This window comes from Lucilia cuprina, chromosome 4, assembly GCF_022045245.1.
Source record: "Lucilia cuprina isolate Lc7/37 chromosome 4, ASM2204524v1, whole genome shotgun sequence".
Classification (NCBI taxonomy): domain Eukaryota; kingdom Metazoa; phylum Arthropoda; class Insecta; order Diptera; family Calliphoridae; genus Lucilia; species Lucilia cuprina.
Window position 1 is genome coordinate 67,976,124 of NC_060952.1, and position 15,886 is coordinate 67,992,009.

The 15,886-nt window shown below is 29.6% G+C and overlaps 1 protein-coding gene across 2 annotated transcripts in view; it reads left to right on the forward strand.

Moving 5' to 3' along the window:
* The window catches only part of LOC111680579 (YTH domain-containing family protein), a 19,915-nt gene extending 7,045 nt beyond the window's left edge, over positions 1 to 12,870 (forward strand). For both annotated transcript variants that reach the window (XM_046948971.1, XM_023442247.2), the window contains 5 exons: positions 7,986 to 8,110; positions 8,179 to 8,355; positions 8,412 to 9,124; positions 9,197 to 10,157; positions 11,875 to 12,870. In XM_046948971.1, coding sequence (XP_046804927.1) covers positions 7,986 to 8,110; positions 8,179 to 8,355; positions 8,412 to 9,124; positions 9,197 to 10,157; positions 11,875 to 11,922 — 2,024 coding nt within the window. In that variant the 3' untranslated portion in view covers positions 11,923 to 12,870. The remainder of the gene's footprint in view (positions 1 to 7,985; positions 8,111 to 8,178; positions 8,356 to 8,411; positions 9,125 to 9,196; positions 10,158 to 11,874) is intronic.
* The last annotated feature ends 3,016 nt before the right edge of the window (positions 12,871 to 15,886 follow it).

Genomic DNA, 15,886 nt, shown 5'->3' on the forward strand with positions numbered 1-15,886 from the left:
ATTGTGTTTATATTCGCATGAAATATATTTTATGGGAATATCAGTGCTTGGAAGATTTGTTTGTTTAAAAGAAAATTAACAAATAATTACATTTTACGCCGAGCACATTACATTAACCATATTATGTTTAATATGTAACCATAACATGGTTAGTTGAAGACATGTGACTACTTGTAACCATAATATGGTTACTTGAAACAATAATGTGATTACTTGAAGCCATTATATGATTACATGAAACCATAATGTGGTTGCTTGAAACTACAATATGATACTACAACAACACATTATGATTAATAAAACTATATTATGATGAAATATTTGGACTATATTTAATCATAATATGATATATTATTATGCTAATATTTATCGTAATATGATATTTCTTGATAGTAAAAATGATCATGTTTTAACTTAAACCCTAATTCTAGCCATAATATATTGCTCTTAGATTATAGTTACCACAACTATATTTTTTCTCTGCGTGTATAAAGACCCAGAATATATATACTTTTGTGGGTCTATAATCAATATTTCGATGTGTTACAAATCGAATGACGGAATCACTATACCCCTCATATTTTTTTGATGTTGGGTATAAATATAAGATTAGATGGATGGAGTTAAAAGTTGTAATAAATGAACATCCCTTCATTGACACGCTAATGTAAAATTAATAGGTTTTTCACCCGCATTTAAAGTACTTCAGGTTACTAGTTGTGATGAAAATGTTAGATTTTTTACACTATTTTTCTGGGTATTTTCGATTAAATAAATAATTCTTTATTATTTGGTCGTTAAAAGTAATACATCGAAAATGTTCTCATTTATGGCATTGTCTTTATTTTTTGATGCAGCTCACCAATCCGAATTTTTGAGAAGCGATTATCAAAACCCTGTAGAATAATAAGTAATAAGCACATCTAGTGGATAAAGTGATTTTTTTCTTGTCACTGACACATTATTTTAACAAAGGCATGTCGTATTATTATTATTATTATTATTATTATTATTATTATCATTATTAATAAGTACCTTTTACAACAACAACACAGACAAAAATAATACATAACTGGAACAAATTTTGTAATAAATTATATGAATCGGACATGACTTTTCATTCATAATATTAAAAGTTCATAAATTCAAATGTGCATAAATTTTGTTTTTGTTTTTTTACTAATTTTCTTTGATTTTCATAAAAGATTGCAATGAAAGTCCGTTATCTACTCCAGGAAGTGTGGAAAAAGATGAAGTATTTTCCTCAGAACTAGTAACCCAAAGTGCTTTAAATTCGGTGAAACCCCTATGAATTTTACATTAGAGGGATGTTGTTCATTTTTGGCAACTCTGAACTACATCTAATCTTAGTTTTAGAAGCAGTAAAAATCCGATATTTGGATATCAAAAATAAAACACAGAGGAAAAAGAAGTAGAATTTTCACCACAAATAACATACTTGAAGTACTTCCAATGTTGAAAAACCTATGAATTTTACATTAGTGTGTCATTGAAGGGATGTGGTTCATTTTTGACAACTATGAACTACATCTTATCTTATTCAAAGATAAATAAAATCCGATATTTGGATATCAAAAATAAACCGAATTCGTTCAATGCTTATGTTAATTTCATTGGTTTTTCACCAAAGTTTGATGTACTTCGAATATGTTATTTGTAGTGACTTTTCTACATCACTTTTCTCACTTTTAAATAGGTGTTCATTTGTAAGGAAATATTTGGTTTATAAAAGCGAAAAATATATACATAATCGCATTTTTAGATGTGATTAAGATGTCGTTTGTAAAGATTGACATTAATTATTTTTTGCTGGGATTCTCTTAATGACACTCTTATGAAAATTTCACAGGTTTTTCACCAAACATTGGTGTACTTCAAATATGTTATTTGTAATGACTTTTCTACTTCTTTTTTTACTTTTAACTGGGTTTTCATTTGTAAGGAAATATTTGGCTTAAAAAGTAAATAGTATGTAATCGCATTTTTAGATGTGATTATGATATAGTTTGTAAAGTATGACATCAATTATTTTTTGCTGGGTATTAATAGCTTCCATTTTTTAAAAATAACCACATATTAACGAATTTTTATGATAAATAAATAAAACTATTGTAAAATCAAATATGAAAAAACATCAACAAATATACATAACTAAACATCCCTTTTTCAGAAAATTTTGCATGTTACGCATATATTTCATTGTTTTTAATCTAAAAATCATAAAGAAATACAAAATTTTCCAATGAAAATATCAAATATTTTTAACCAATAAAAGAAAAACAAGTTTGATTTAACAAGGATGTCTCGCCCTTAAAACAAATATAACAAACCAAAAACAACATGCATTTTGTTTTTGTCAAAAAAAAATCTGTTTACGGGAAGTAAAAAATACCAAAAAATAAAATATGAATTTTGTAGAAATATTAAAATTTTTATATATTAATGTTAAAATACCAACGTTAATAATTGTAGAAAGTGAAATCATACTATTCTCAAGCCAAATAATAAATACAAGAGCTTTTTGCGCAAATTTTGTGTTCAAGCAGAATATAGCCATAATTAATATAAAACGTATGCCGGAAAAATTTTATGATTTTGGCAGGAGAGAAGGACACCAAATATATCTAGTTATAAATAACTGTACTATAAATATAAATAACAGCACTAATTAAATGACAATTTTGATAATTTAAATAAAAGTGCAATTTCATAAATTATTATTTAATGTAAACAAACAGAAATTTAGACAATTTGACTCTAAACTGCTGATAATCAGCTGGGCTTAAGTCGGTTTTAGTGACTTTTTCAAATCAAGTCGAAAATTTCACCACTACTTTAGGGTGTTCAAAATGTTTATGGCTATATCTCGATAAATATACATTTGTTTGGACCATAGGCGAGCACAAAAATTGCAACGCGGGGTCATATGATCTTTGATTTTGTCTGATTCGAAACAACGGTACTCAATCCATCTCTTCTTTTTGCTGTTTATTCTCTTAACTCAGAGCTTCCAAATAAGCGACATTTCATTTCAATTTCTATTACGCAAAGTGAAATATTTTATATTTGCTGGAAAAAGTGAACTTTTTTCGCGAGCACAAAAAATGCAATGCAATGAAATAACAGTAAATTTATGATTTTTATTGCGCCTGACGGTCCCTTTCCATGCTTTTTCTGAAGTGAAATCGTGATTCATATCGATTTACGCCAAATTTTTCACTCAAAAGAACGAACCAATTTCAAGCATGGATTCTTATTCTCTAGAGCTTTAATAATAGTTCTTTTTGATTAGATAATAATTACTACTATTATAATATTCGTATTGTTTAATTTCTTCAAGAAACTTTCATTCAAAACGCAATAAAAATCATAAATTTACTGTTATTTCATTGCGTTGCATTTTTTGTGCTCGCGAAAAAAGTTCTCTTTTTTCAGCAAATATAAAGTCTTCATAGGTAATTATATAAATTAGATTGTTTAAAAGCTAAGATATTGAGCTTTTTATTAAGGTATAATATGTTTCTGTAAGTATTATAGTTCCTGAGATATTAGTAATTTTATAATGATTTTGTTATTCAAAACAACGTACATATGTATTAAGCGAAGGCGGTGTTGGACATACCATAGAGGAGAAAATCCTAGCGCCCGGCCGTAGGCCGGCTATTTAGGAAATCATTATTAAGCGAAGACGGTGCTCGACATACCATAGAGGAGAAAATCCTTGCGCCCGGCCGTAGGCCGGCTATTTAAGAATTCTTTACTAAGCAAAGAAAGCCGTGTAAACAAAAAATCTTTTTTAAATTGTTTTTGAAATCAAATATCTCTTTCATTTGATCAGATACAGAAATGGCTTATACCTTAAATAAAAGCTTAATTCATTGGCTATTAACATATAGAAATTTATAATAGAATAATATAGACATTTTTCCGATTTCTTTTAGATGAAAACAAGTCGGGTCAAAATATATATTTTCCGGAAAAAAACCAAAGTCGGTCCATATTCTAGTATCACGTTTAAGTATCATCATCAATTTGATGTATAAATACACAAAAATATATTAAACTTTGGAGCCCCGCCCACTCGAAAGTAGGCGTGGCCGATAAAAAAAAAATTATATCTTTTATCGTCTCAAAACGTTCTATATTGGGATTTTTTTTTTGAGAAATGTCACTAAAACCGACTTGTTCCATCAGCTGTGCGGACTAGATAACCTTGTTTAATAAAACTTGTAGAAAAATATAAAGAAAATTTAAAAATAAAAAAATCATACAATTTAGGAACTTATTCTTAAATATTATTTACTTTAGTCAATGAAAGCAGTTCATAATATTTATGCTGAAACTTTTTTCTGTGTATACATTTGTTCAATTCACAATCATGTTGTATATTGTACCTACTAAAGTGTAGTAACAGTGATTGTGAACAGATCTTTGCAGCAAGTCATAAGTTTATGTTCTCAATGAAAAAAAAAACAGTCAAAACAAATACACATAACCATTCGCAATTCAGCTCTGGGTGGAGGATGACCGTCGTGCGTCGTTGCCATTATCGCTTAAGGGTAATCAGGCCGTTCTTTTTGCTCTGCCTTCGAGAGTTTTACGTTTCAAATAGCATTGACCAATGTGTGACGTCAGATAACTGTACCGAGTTACAGTTTTTCTTGAGGTGCATATTTGACCATGTGCAATCGTGTTAACTTAACCTTAGTTTTTAATTTTAATTGAAACATATGAGCTATTTTTTTCTAGCTAGAATTGGTGATGGCGTTATATAATTTTAATTACTGGCCAAATAAATCCTAGTTTCGGAAACTAAGTAACTTAAAGAACAAAGAAACAAATACACATAACAATGTCAAAAGATAAAAAAATCAAAAAATATTAAATTAATTAAACATGCGAAATAAACCAAATTAATTTCTTTGAATTTTCAATTTTTTTTTATTTTTTTTTAATTCCACATTTTAAACTGATGAATAAACTGTTTTTAATAAAATTTTAGTTTTTTTGTTTTTGTAAACAGCTGTTTGTTTTTGATTTCAGTGTTAACACTTTATCGTTTTTATGCTAAAATCGTTTGAATTTAAGGTGTCAACAGTTGAGTCCATTAGCTTCATTACTTTCCCTAAACACATAACTTTTAACGTCGGATTTGCGAAATTCATCAATTCTATATACGAATTTGATTCCACAAGTGACAATGGGGTCATATTTTTAGCAATAAACTTAAGGACAAGTAAGTCAAATACTGATTGTGCGTTTAGGGCTTTTTTCAACTATTCGTGCTGCTATCCGTCAGAACTTTAAGATAATCTAGCGAGATTTTAGAGGAAGATGGCCCGTCTTCATTTGTATCATTAGAATAATGAAATGCAATTCATTTGACAAATTCAATTGAATTGGAATTGCAAGTTATTTGACAAATTCATTTGAATTGGCATTTAATACTAACATTATTAACAACAATAATCTAAGATTTGATAGAATAGACATATTCTATCAAATATTGCTAGAATAGACAGCGCAGAACAAAACAATGTAAGATATTGGTGGATTTCAAACTAAAATTTTCCCTTTTTACTTTTGCCTGACTTTCTTTTAATTTATATATAATAAGCAGGGAAACCAAAATATTCAAATGCATGTTTTCTGTGGTGCGTCGTATGGACTCATAGATAAGATATTTACACGTTTTAGACCAATTTGAGAATTTTGGCATCGATTTGTTAGAGCATATTTTTGCATATTTTACTCATAAGAGCATAATTTTGCATGATTTGACTTTTTAGTATATTTAAGGCATATTTTCGAGTTTTTAGAGCATATGTTACTCTTTTAGTGCATATTTTGATGTTTTCGCTTTTTTTCGTTATTATACCTTTTTAATTTTCTTTTTAAAACTTTATTTAAAAAAAAATAAAATTCTACTTTTTTATTTCTTTTTAAATTTTTTAGCCTATTTTACAATTTTGAAAAAAAATTTCGTTATGTTATAGTTTTTTATTCAATAAAGCATGTTTTTGTGGGGCTTTATTTAATCACTGGATTTATTTTATTTCAAGAAAAAAAACTATCTTTGGAGGCTGAAATTTAGTTTTGGGTATCATTATCTGAAAATACACTGTATAAGCGAATACAAAGAAAAATTTATTTCAGTGCAAAAATGGCTTTTCTGTAGCTAAAAGAAGTAAATTCAATTTGGATTTATTAAATTAAAAAAAATAGTTAGATTTAGCTAATTTAAATATGACAATTCTTTGTATTCATAGAACAAAACCAAAATAATTTTTAAGGAAATAAATTTGTTTCATTTTGTTATTTACCAACAAATGGCAAATATTTTTAAAATGTGTAAAAATAGAAAAATAAAAACAAATTGCTGTAACTTAAATGTTGCAATTCATGTTATTTCAGAGCAAATAACACCTTTTTCAACAAATTGCTAAAATTTGTGTCGAAAAGTTCTAATTTTAACAATAAATTTTGAAATAACTCCATCTTTTGACCGCTCGATTAAAACCTTTTATCTTATTCACCTGGCTACAGCGCAAGCTGCTATTATATATTTTTTTATTTTTTAGAACCTGTAATTTTATTGATTCGATAAAATTAATTTTGATTTCGATACATATTTAAAACGAAATTTTGATCACCTTGGATTATAATATGATTTTTTTAAATTTGTTACAATAACGATTATATGTTTAGACTACAATCATTATTTTAACCACAACGATGTTTTTTTCTTTGCGTGCTCATACAGAGAATTATATAAAAAATAAAAGTATTAAGATATATGAATTTCACAAAAATTGTTTGTTATTAGAAATTTATCACTCTCTGGAATTCGGAATTAGTTGATAATGAAAAAATCTTCCGGATGTTCATATTTTGGTTTTAAATGTTATAAATTTCTTACTTTTTAATCATAAATGCGTTTTTTATTTAAGAAAAAAAATTGTGTTCAACGAACTTTGAAAACGGAACAAAGTTCGGGTTCGGCCGAACTTTTAAATTTACCGAATTTCGAGTTCGGTGTTCAGTACTAAACAAAATTTTGAGTTCAGTCGGACTCTACAAAATATGCCAGAGTGTTCGATTATGGACCTGTGTGTAAAAAATATATTACTGATCTATTTGTTTACTTATAGTTGAATTTTGTTATTAATTAAATAAATAAATAAAAACATAAAAAAATCATTTGAATTGGATATGAATTGCAATTAATTTTTCCAAATTAATTTGAATTGACTGAAATTTTATTCAATTAATTTTTTATGTAAAAAGAATTAATTCAAAATTTGCTAATTCAATTCACAAATAATTCACGAATTAATTCAAAAATGAATGAATGATAATAGTACATATCGTCATATGAAATCCAAAATGCCCTAAGTTACGAAAAAGTCAAAATCACCTTTTTGCTTGATTATGATGCACCGATGCTAAATTTTACACTCCTACAATTAAAATCAACGTCCCTATCAACGATATTCTAAAAGATTATGTTCTAAAATTAAATAAAATTCATGAAAATTTTAAAATTATTTTAAATTTTTAACTTCGAAATTGTAAAATAAAACAAAAATGACACTTATAGCGAATCCTTGCGATTTAGAGATTACTTTAACAGCTTTAGAATTTTTTTCTAAGAAAAATTCCTATTTTTGAAAATCTTTACGAAAACAAATTAGTCTTATGCCTTCCATTGTTCGGCCTATTTGACCAACAAAAACCGATTGAAATTTAGTTAAAAATGTTGAACCTTACTATTTTTTAATGTAACTTACGCTCCTTTTGGTTTTCAGAAAAAAATAATAATTGTCAAGAGCGTAAGTAAATTTTTCTTCAAATAATAATTTCTTAATGAAAAATGTAGAACATTTTTCTTTAAAGTATTTTATTTCATTTCACTGCGTTTTTATATATCTTTTCAAAGACATATTTTCTTTTTTTCTTTTCAGACAACAATAAGAAATATAATAAGCCTGCTTTTTACAATAACTCAAAAAGAGATGATTATCAACCCAATGCTTGGGGTACTAATAATTCCCGTAGATCCGATAATGTATCAGGAAATTATAACAGGGTATTGGACAAAAATATAACATTTTTAAGTAAATGGCTAAAACAAATTTATGTTTTTCTGTAATCTAGGCGAGACATGAGGAAAGTGGTCGATACGATAACTACAATTCCGAGAAATTGGACAATAGACCTAGCGCAAATAATGCGCCAGATGAGAAGAAAACAAGCGCAGCACCAGCTGCTGCAGCACCTAAAAAGACTACTTGGGCTTCAATAGCTTCACAACCTGCTAAGCTCACATCAAGAGTGATTATATTTTATTTTTTTTTTTGATAAGTGGTTATCTAATTTATTTTTTTTAGACTACACTTACAACTTCCAGCCACAAAAAGAAGGGTCCTGGCATGCCACCTCCACCAATGGTGCCAGGGAAACACAATTTGGACGTGAATACTTGGGATTTGCCAAACAATAATCCGCCTCCTGTGCCGTCGCCTCCACCTCCTATTGACTTGGGATCAAATGAAATCAATTCCGATTTTTCACCAGGAATAGGCTCTGATTTTGATTTGGGAAGTCGTCCTGATAACAACAGTGGTCATAATAAAGGCCAAGACGTACTTCGAGATGAAAACAATAAACAAAATTATAACAGTAATTTTGGCCGTGTACGAAGCTCACCAAACGGTCATTCGCGCAAAAATTGGTCAACACAACATCCCTTGTATCAGGGTGGACGACAGCCAAGCGGTGGATCTTCTTCTGGTCCCATACGTCGTGGTGAGGCTCCCTCTAGCGTAGGAGAGAGTGGAATAAGCGGCGGCGGTGGAGGTAGTGGTGGTGGTAACGTCTCAAGCGCCGGTCGCTATGGGGATCGTAGGAACAATTACGCATCTTCCAGGCATGAACACGACAGTGGATCTTTTGACTACCGCGAAGAAAGCACTACTAGAAGTGTAGAGGCAATTGACAGAGCTGCTGCTGTTGAATCACCACAAGCGGTCTTAGAGGAACTTCGCGATAAAAACAATTATAATCCGGCTGAAATTGATTTAGATCGAGCCACATCGGCCAGGTAAAGTATTACGCCCTATAATAAAATAATAATTTTAATTTTTTTAATAAATTACAAACTACGTAATTACAGGTTCTTTGTTATTAAGTCGTACTCAGAAGTTGATGTACATCGCAGCATAAAGTATGAAATCTGGTGCTCAACTGATCACGGAAACAAGAGACTTGATGATGCCTTTAAAGAACGCAGCAAGGATGGGGGCAACATTCTGCTCTTTTTTTCTGTAAATGGTTCAGGTCATTTCTGCGGTATGGCTCAAATGATGACTTCGGTGGATTACAACTCAACGTCTAGCGTTTGGTCGCAAGACAAATGGAGAGGCAAGTTTAAAGTTAAGTGGATATATGTCAAAGATGTGCCCAACAAAGAGCTGCGCCACATAACTCTCGAAAATAACGAAAACAAGCCTGTAACAAATTCTCGCGACACACAGGAAGTTCCCCATGCAAAGGGTATTGAGGTCTTACAAATTCTACATACGTTTAAACATAAGACCTCCATATTTGACGACTTTTACCACTACGAAAAGAAGCAAGAAGAGGAAATGTCTTCAAAGAAACCTCCTGGTGGCTATGATGGCGGCCCCCCTACAACTATTGGTCGTAATTTCAACATGCGCCAAAACGACGATAGAGAACGCGATCGTGATCGGGAACGTGACCGTGACCGAGATGGTCGTGCTCTTGGTAGTGGCGGAGGTGTTCAAAAATATTTCGGGGAAAGTTCTTCATTTCGGAGTGAGAGAAATAACTCCTATCGCGGTGGTTATAATACATACAATGATCACCGTCGTTTTGATAGTCACCGAAGTGGTGATCGTGGAGATTTTAGAGACACAGATGCCGATCGAGAGAACAATGAACAATACAATAATTCAAGCCGACACATGTCGAAATACGATTATAATCGTGGGCGAGGTGGAGACGAGCGAGCGCTGCCAAAACACAATAATCGGGAGCGGGACTTTCCGGATGAACAGCACATTAAAAGCGAGTCGTCACGCATTCGCTCTGGACCAAGAGAAACTCAAAAAGTTAGTAAAATTTAACCATTTATTTTTAACTTAACAAGTACACAAATGTACAATTGTACATCAGACTGCACCGTTCAATAGTAATTTTGGGAAAATAATTTAGAAATTAATACCTTTGTCTCTAAAATTTATACATATATCGAGGACTAATATTCGATAGTCGCAAAGCATCAGTTTCACAAATTTCTTAAAAAAGAAACATGAAAAATATTCTCGAATAATATTAAAATCAATAATATTCTTGAATAAATAATATTCTCGAACTATCGAAATAAAGAGTTTTTTTGCGCTGTTGAAAACATGTGTTATGTGCTGCTAACTATTTTGTTATTTTTTGTAGTTAGTTTAAGGTACATACACCTATTGAAACATATTTCCTTATATTTTTTAAAACATTTGTACGATTTAGAAAAAATTAGCTTTTTATCATTGGTGATACTGTTCTAATAAATTTTCTTAATGCAATATTTTTAAATAACTTTTTTGTAAATATTTTTTTAAATTCAACACCCCTATATTTAAACTAAACAAATTATCCGTATATTATAATTTTTGAACTTAAACGTGTCCTAAAATTTGTATATAATTTGTGCATTTACAGATACATTTTAAAATTTTTAACAACTCGTTACTAATTTAACCGGTTATTTTGAACTTTAATATAGTATAATAAACAGAAGATAATGGAATATATACAATTTTAGATCATTTTGTATAAACTTTTCTTCATTAGGTACTCGTTTTAAATAAGTTTTTTTATTTTAATAGCATAATTGGTATCAGCATTATTCGTACACTTATTTTAAATGTAAACGAAGTAAAAATTTAAAAGCCTTGAAAGTAGTCATGATAACATTAGTAATGAGAATACAACTCATATGAGTTAACATATGTTAATGCACCGTTGTATTTAAGTGCTGTCTCCTTTTACTATTTTTCTTCTGTACGGAAATTTGACTGTGGTTAATTTGCGCACACATCGCATATTTTTATACCCATACCACTTTTGTGGGGAGGGTATGTTGGGTTTGTGCTTATTTTTATTACGCACTTATTGGTCCTATACTCACCTTAAAGTATACCAATCGGATCAGAATTCTGACTCGATATAGCAATGTCCGCCTGTATATGTAAACCTTGTAATCAAATTACATGTCGCAATTTTGAAGATAATTCATGATGTTTTATTGTCCCAGGGACGAAGCCTATTGAAAATGGTCTATTATTTCACCTATCCCCTATGTAACTGAATCTCCGAAAGTAAACCGTGTTATCAAACTAAAGGTCAATTCGGACATAATTTAATGAAATTTATCACATGATCTTTTATGGTACCGTGGGCGAAGCCTATTGAAAACAGTTAACATCGGTCCATTATATCACCTAGCCCCCATTCAACTGAACTCTCCAAATAGGCCTTTTAAGTTCATAATTATATTTATTATACTCATATCTTTAAAAAAAGCTGCAAAACCAAGTTCTATACAAGCCTTTATGACCCTCATGAACTTTATAACTATAGGGCTTTATTCGGCCCCAAGCCCCTATAAAAAGCCCCGAAATGCAAAATATTAAAGTTTCCAAACGGAGAAAATATCGATTCGAAAAGAAATAGGGGCGATTGATTAATACATATGTATGTATTTAAATGTGTGTGTGATAGTTGTATATTACCATTGTGTATATTATTAATAATTAAATCTATTTATTATTACAGGACAACGAATATCCCAACTCAGACCGCATTCGGGGCACTGACTACTGATCAGTATAAAAAGATCAGCTAAATTTTATTGATAACCATAGAAGACAAACTAATACAAATAAACAGATACACATGCATTCAACACACCGATGTATTTTTATGTACATGGACGTAAGATGCTAATGGGTACGAACCAGTATGTATTGCATGCCCAACATAAACGAAAAGCAGTTCAGAGGATAATTAATTGTTGAATGCGCAATGGATTTGTGTTGTCGCTATAAATTTTATTTCATTATTTTCTAATAATTATTAATCAACACTTATAAAACGGAAATCAATTTGCAGCATTATATGCCTGAAACCAACAGCAAAAAGCATCAAGTATAAACACCAATAACAAAAAATATACATAAAATAAGCAACTGCTTAAGAATTTTATTACGATTACAATTCAAAAATAAAAAACGAAAAATAGAAACAAAAAACAAGAATAATTAAATATGCATCTTTCTAGGGATCTATTAAATGTATTTTAAATGCCGATTTTTACTCCATACCGTTGCAATTAGTTAAGCATCAAAAATCAATTTACGTTAATAAAAAACAAAAAATTAAAAATATATATAAATATAAATATTATAAATAAATAAACTAATTAATTAATGATTAATTATAATAACGATGATTATGATAAACAAATATTAAGAGGAAAAATAAACAAACAAACATAAACAAAAAAGAGAGAAACAAAACTAACGATAATATTTTTACGTAATTATTTATTAGTTTATAATGATTATTCTAATTTTGATCGATTGATTATTAATTATTAATTGAAAATATAAGAGAGAAAACAAGAAAATAATAATTTAATTATTGATAAATTTTCAAAGGTTTGCTAAAGTCATTCCTTGTAGTTGCACTGTAATAAATAAAAAAGAACATACAAAAAGATAAAAAGTAACAAAACCACACTCAGTTTAATAAAGAATCAACATTAAGAAATTATTTGCATCATATTATTGTATGTACAAGTTTAATTATGTATATTACTACATGAAGTAAATTTTCATCTTATATACCTAAAAAATAAGAAAATTAAAAAAAAACAATATATAATCTGTATATTTTATTTCTTAATTTGCATTGCCATGACCTGGTTAACACTGGGAAACTTTTTGTGTGTGAGAGAAAGAGATGGTTGTTGTTGTAACAGCTCGACTGTGGCCGATAGTTCTTTCCTGTGAAAAAAACTTTCGGTTGATACAGCTTTCGCTGGGTTGACAATTTTTGGCCGAGTATGACTGGGGTCGTTCCGGAGCGAAGATCCAATTGTCGTGGGAACGGAAAGAGATGGTTGATAGTTTTTCTTTTTCTCACACAAAATCAAAAGTTTCCAGCGTGAACCAGGGGTAAGCTCTTATCAGAAGATCAGATTTTCACGAAAAAGTATGGTCGGGCCTGATTAAGACCATGTGGTGATGGCGAATAAAACTGTTGTTGTGCTCTGCTTAAGACGGTATATTTGTTGATGATCTGCTGGATGTAGATATAGTTGTGATTCCAGAAGTAGTGTCTTGGCAATGGGTGATTGGTATGTATTTTTCTCTCTGGTTTGCACTCCTTCGTAGGGAACAACCATAACAAATTTCCAGATGTGGACACTGCTCAGTTAGAACCTTTGTCAGTAATTGGGAAAGTAGTGTACCGGACTATTGCAGGTTATGCGAAGATGAGGAGGAAGAAGAGACGATCGAGCATATCATTTGCCAATGTACAGAACCTCATGCTGAAATGGCTAGGGAAAAGGTTCCATGGCGAACTGGGGCAAATTGCGGGACTTGACCCTCGCAGTCTACTAGGTTTTGTCAAGGGAATTAGTAGCTTCTTTGTAGGGAAATAAGGATTTCCTTTATTATATATACATAGCTCGATACTTTCAATTTTGCAAGTGCAAGTAAAGGTAGGCGTTCAATACTTTCTAAAAAAAGTTGAAAATAATTTTAAAAACTTATACATACATATTTTTATACCCTTCATCTTCGTGAGAAGTGTATATATAAGTTTGTCATTCCGTTTGTAATTTCTATAATATAATTTTCCGACCCTATAAAATATATATATTCTGGATCCTTATAGATAGCGGAGTCGATTAAGCCATGTCCGTCTGTATGTCTGTTGAAATCAATTTTTAGAGGTTACCAGAATCGGCGAGATCCGAATCTTCAATAATTCAGTTAGACATGCTTTCGAGAAGATCGCTATTTAAAATCAGCAAAATCGGTCTATAAATAACGGAGATATGAGCAAAAATCCGAGACAACCTCTGAAAATTTCATCAAAAAAGCCACATTTTTTTCATGCTATATTAAAAAAGCAACAAAAACACTGTGAATTGGATAAAGATGTTCATGTGCGTGTGGAGATGTATTTGGTTTTATTCAGCTGTGTATTTTTTTATGTTTGGATGCTGTTCTGTTCTCACGAAGGTGAAGGATATAACAACAAGGGGATAAAGCAGTAATTTGTTGGTAATACAGCTCATATTTGTTTGAGGGTGGTAATACAGTTTGACGGTGGTATTACAGTACAACGGTTAATATTTCTTTCTGTTACAGTTTATATTTGTGTGTATGTTATGTGTGACATGTGTGCAGAGATACAAAATAAATAAAAACTGTTTTTTAAACATAATTGGTGAAGGGTATATAAGATTCGGCACAGCCGAATATAGAAATATTACTTGTTTAATTTTTGTACTTTTTCTACTTAACCATTTTAAAGAAAGTGCCTCTCAATAACCATCACTGTTTCGAACAGCTGATTGAATATTTATGTAATTTATTTTTGCTTGTTATAATTTTTGTTTTTTTTCGAACAGCTGATTGAATATTTATGTAATTTATTTTTGCTTGTTATAATTTTTGTTTTTTTAAATATCTACATAAAATAGTCTTAAGGAAATAACAAAAAATACCAAATTTTCTAGTAGTCGGCACCAGTGTTCCTAAGTACGGCAAAAAATGTCCCTATAGTCGGCAGTAGATTTTTTGTTTGAAAAAAAAGCATAATTATATAGAAAAAATTGATATATACACAATTTTCCAAAGAAAATGTTTAATTAAATTTTTTTCATGGAAATATCTGTAATAATATCGTTTTTTCTGTAAAAAAATATGTTATAAACATAATTATAATTGTAATAATTATACATAATAAAAAAAGGAATTTTTTATAGGGAAAAGTCTTATAGGTACTGTTTTTTAAAGAAAATCTTGTATAAAAATATGCAATTTCCTATAGGAAAAAAATAAAAGTTTCGTAGAGGATATTATAATAAGAACACTTTTCTATAGAAAAATTGTCATATTAGAAATTTACTATAAAAAAACTGTTATACTCATAATTTTTTCTGTAGAAAAACAGTTGAGAAGCAATTTTTGGTAGAAAAATTTCAATATGCAAAAGTTTTAATTGAAAAAAACTGTTTTACACATATTTTTTGTATAGAAAATTATTTTCTGTAGAGAAAATGTTAGTCTTCTATAGAAAAAGCTATTATAGAAGTAATTTTCTATATAAAGAATTGGGTATACACACAATTTTTAATAGAAAACTGTTATACACATAATTTTTTGTATCAAAAATTGTTATACCTAAAATTTTCTATAGAAAAAATTATATACACATAATTCCCTATAGCAACAAATGTTGTACAATCAATTTTCTATAGAGGAAATTATAATACACATAAATTTTTATAGAAAAAAAGTGTTATACATAAATTTTCATTACAAAAATAACTCCTATACATATAATTTTTGTTATATACAAATTTTTTCATAGTAATATACCCAATTTTCTATAGAGAAATTAAAAGTTTTAAAGTGCCGACTAAAGAATACGTATGTTCGAACTTAATACCCAGCAGTCGGCACCCCGATGCCGACAATAGAAAATCGTAGAAAATTTAGTCTCTAATGGCGGCAGGCATTAAAATTACCAAAAAATATATTTTTAA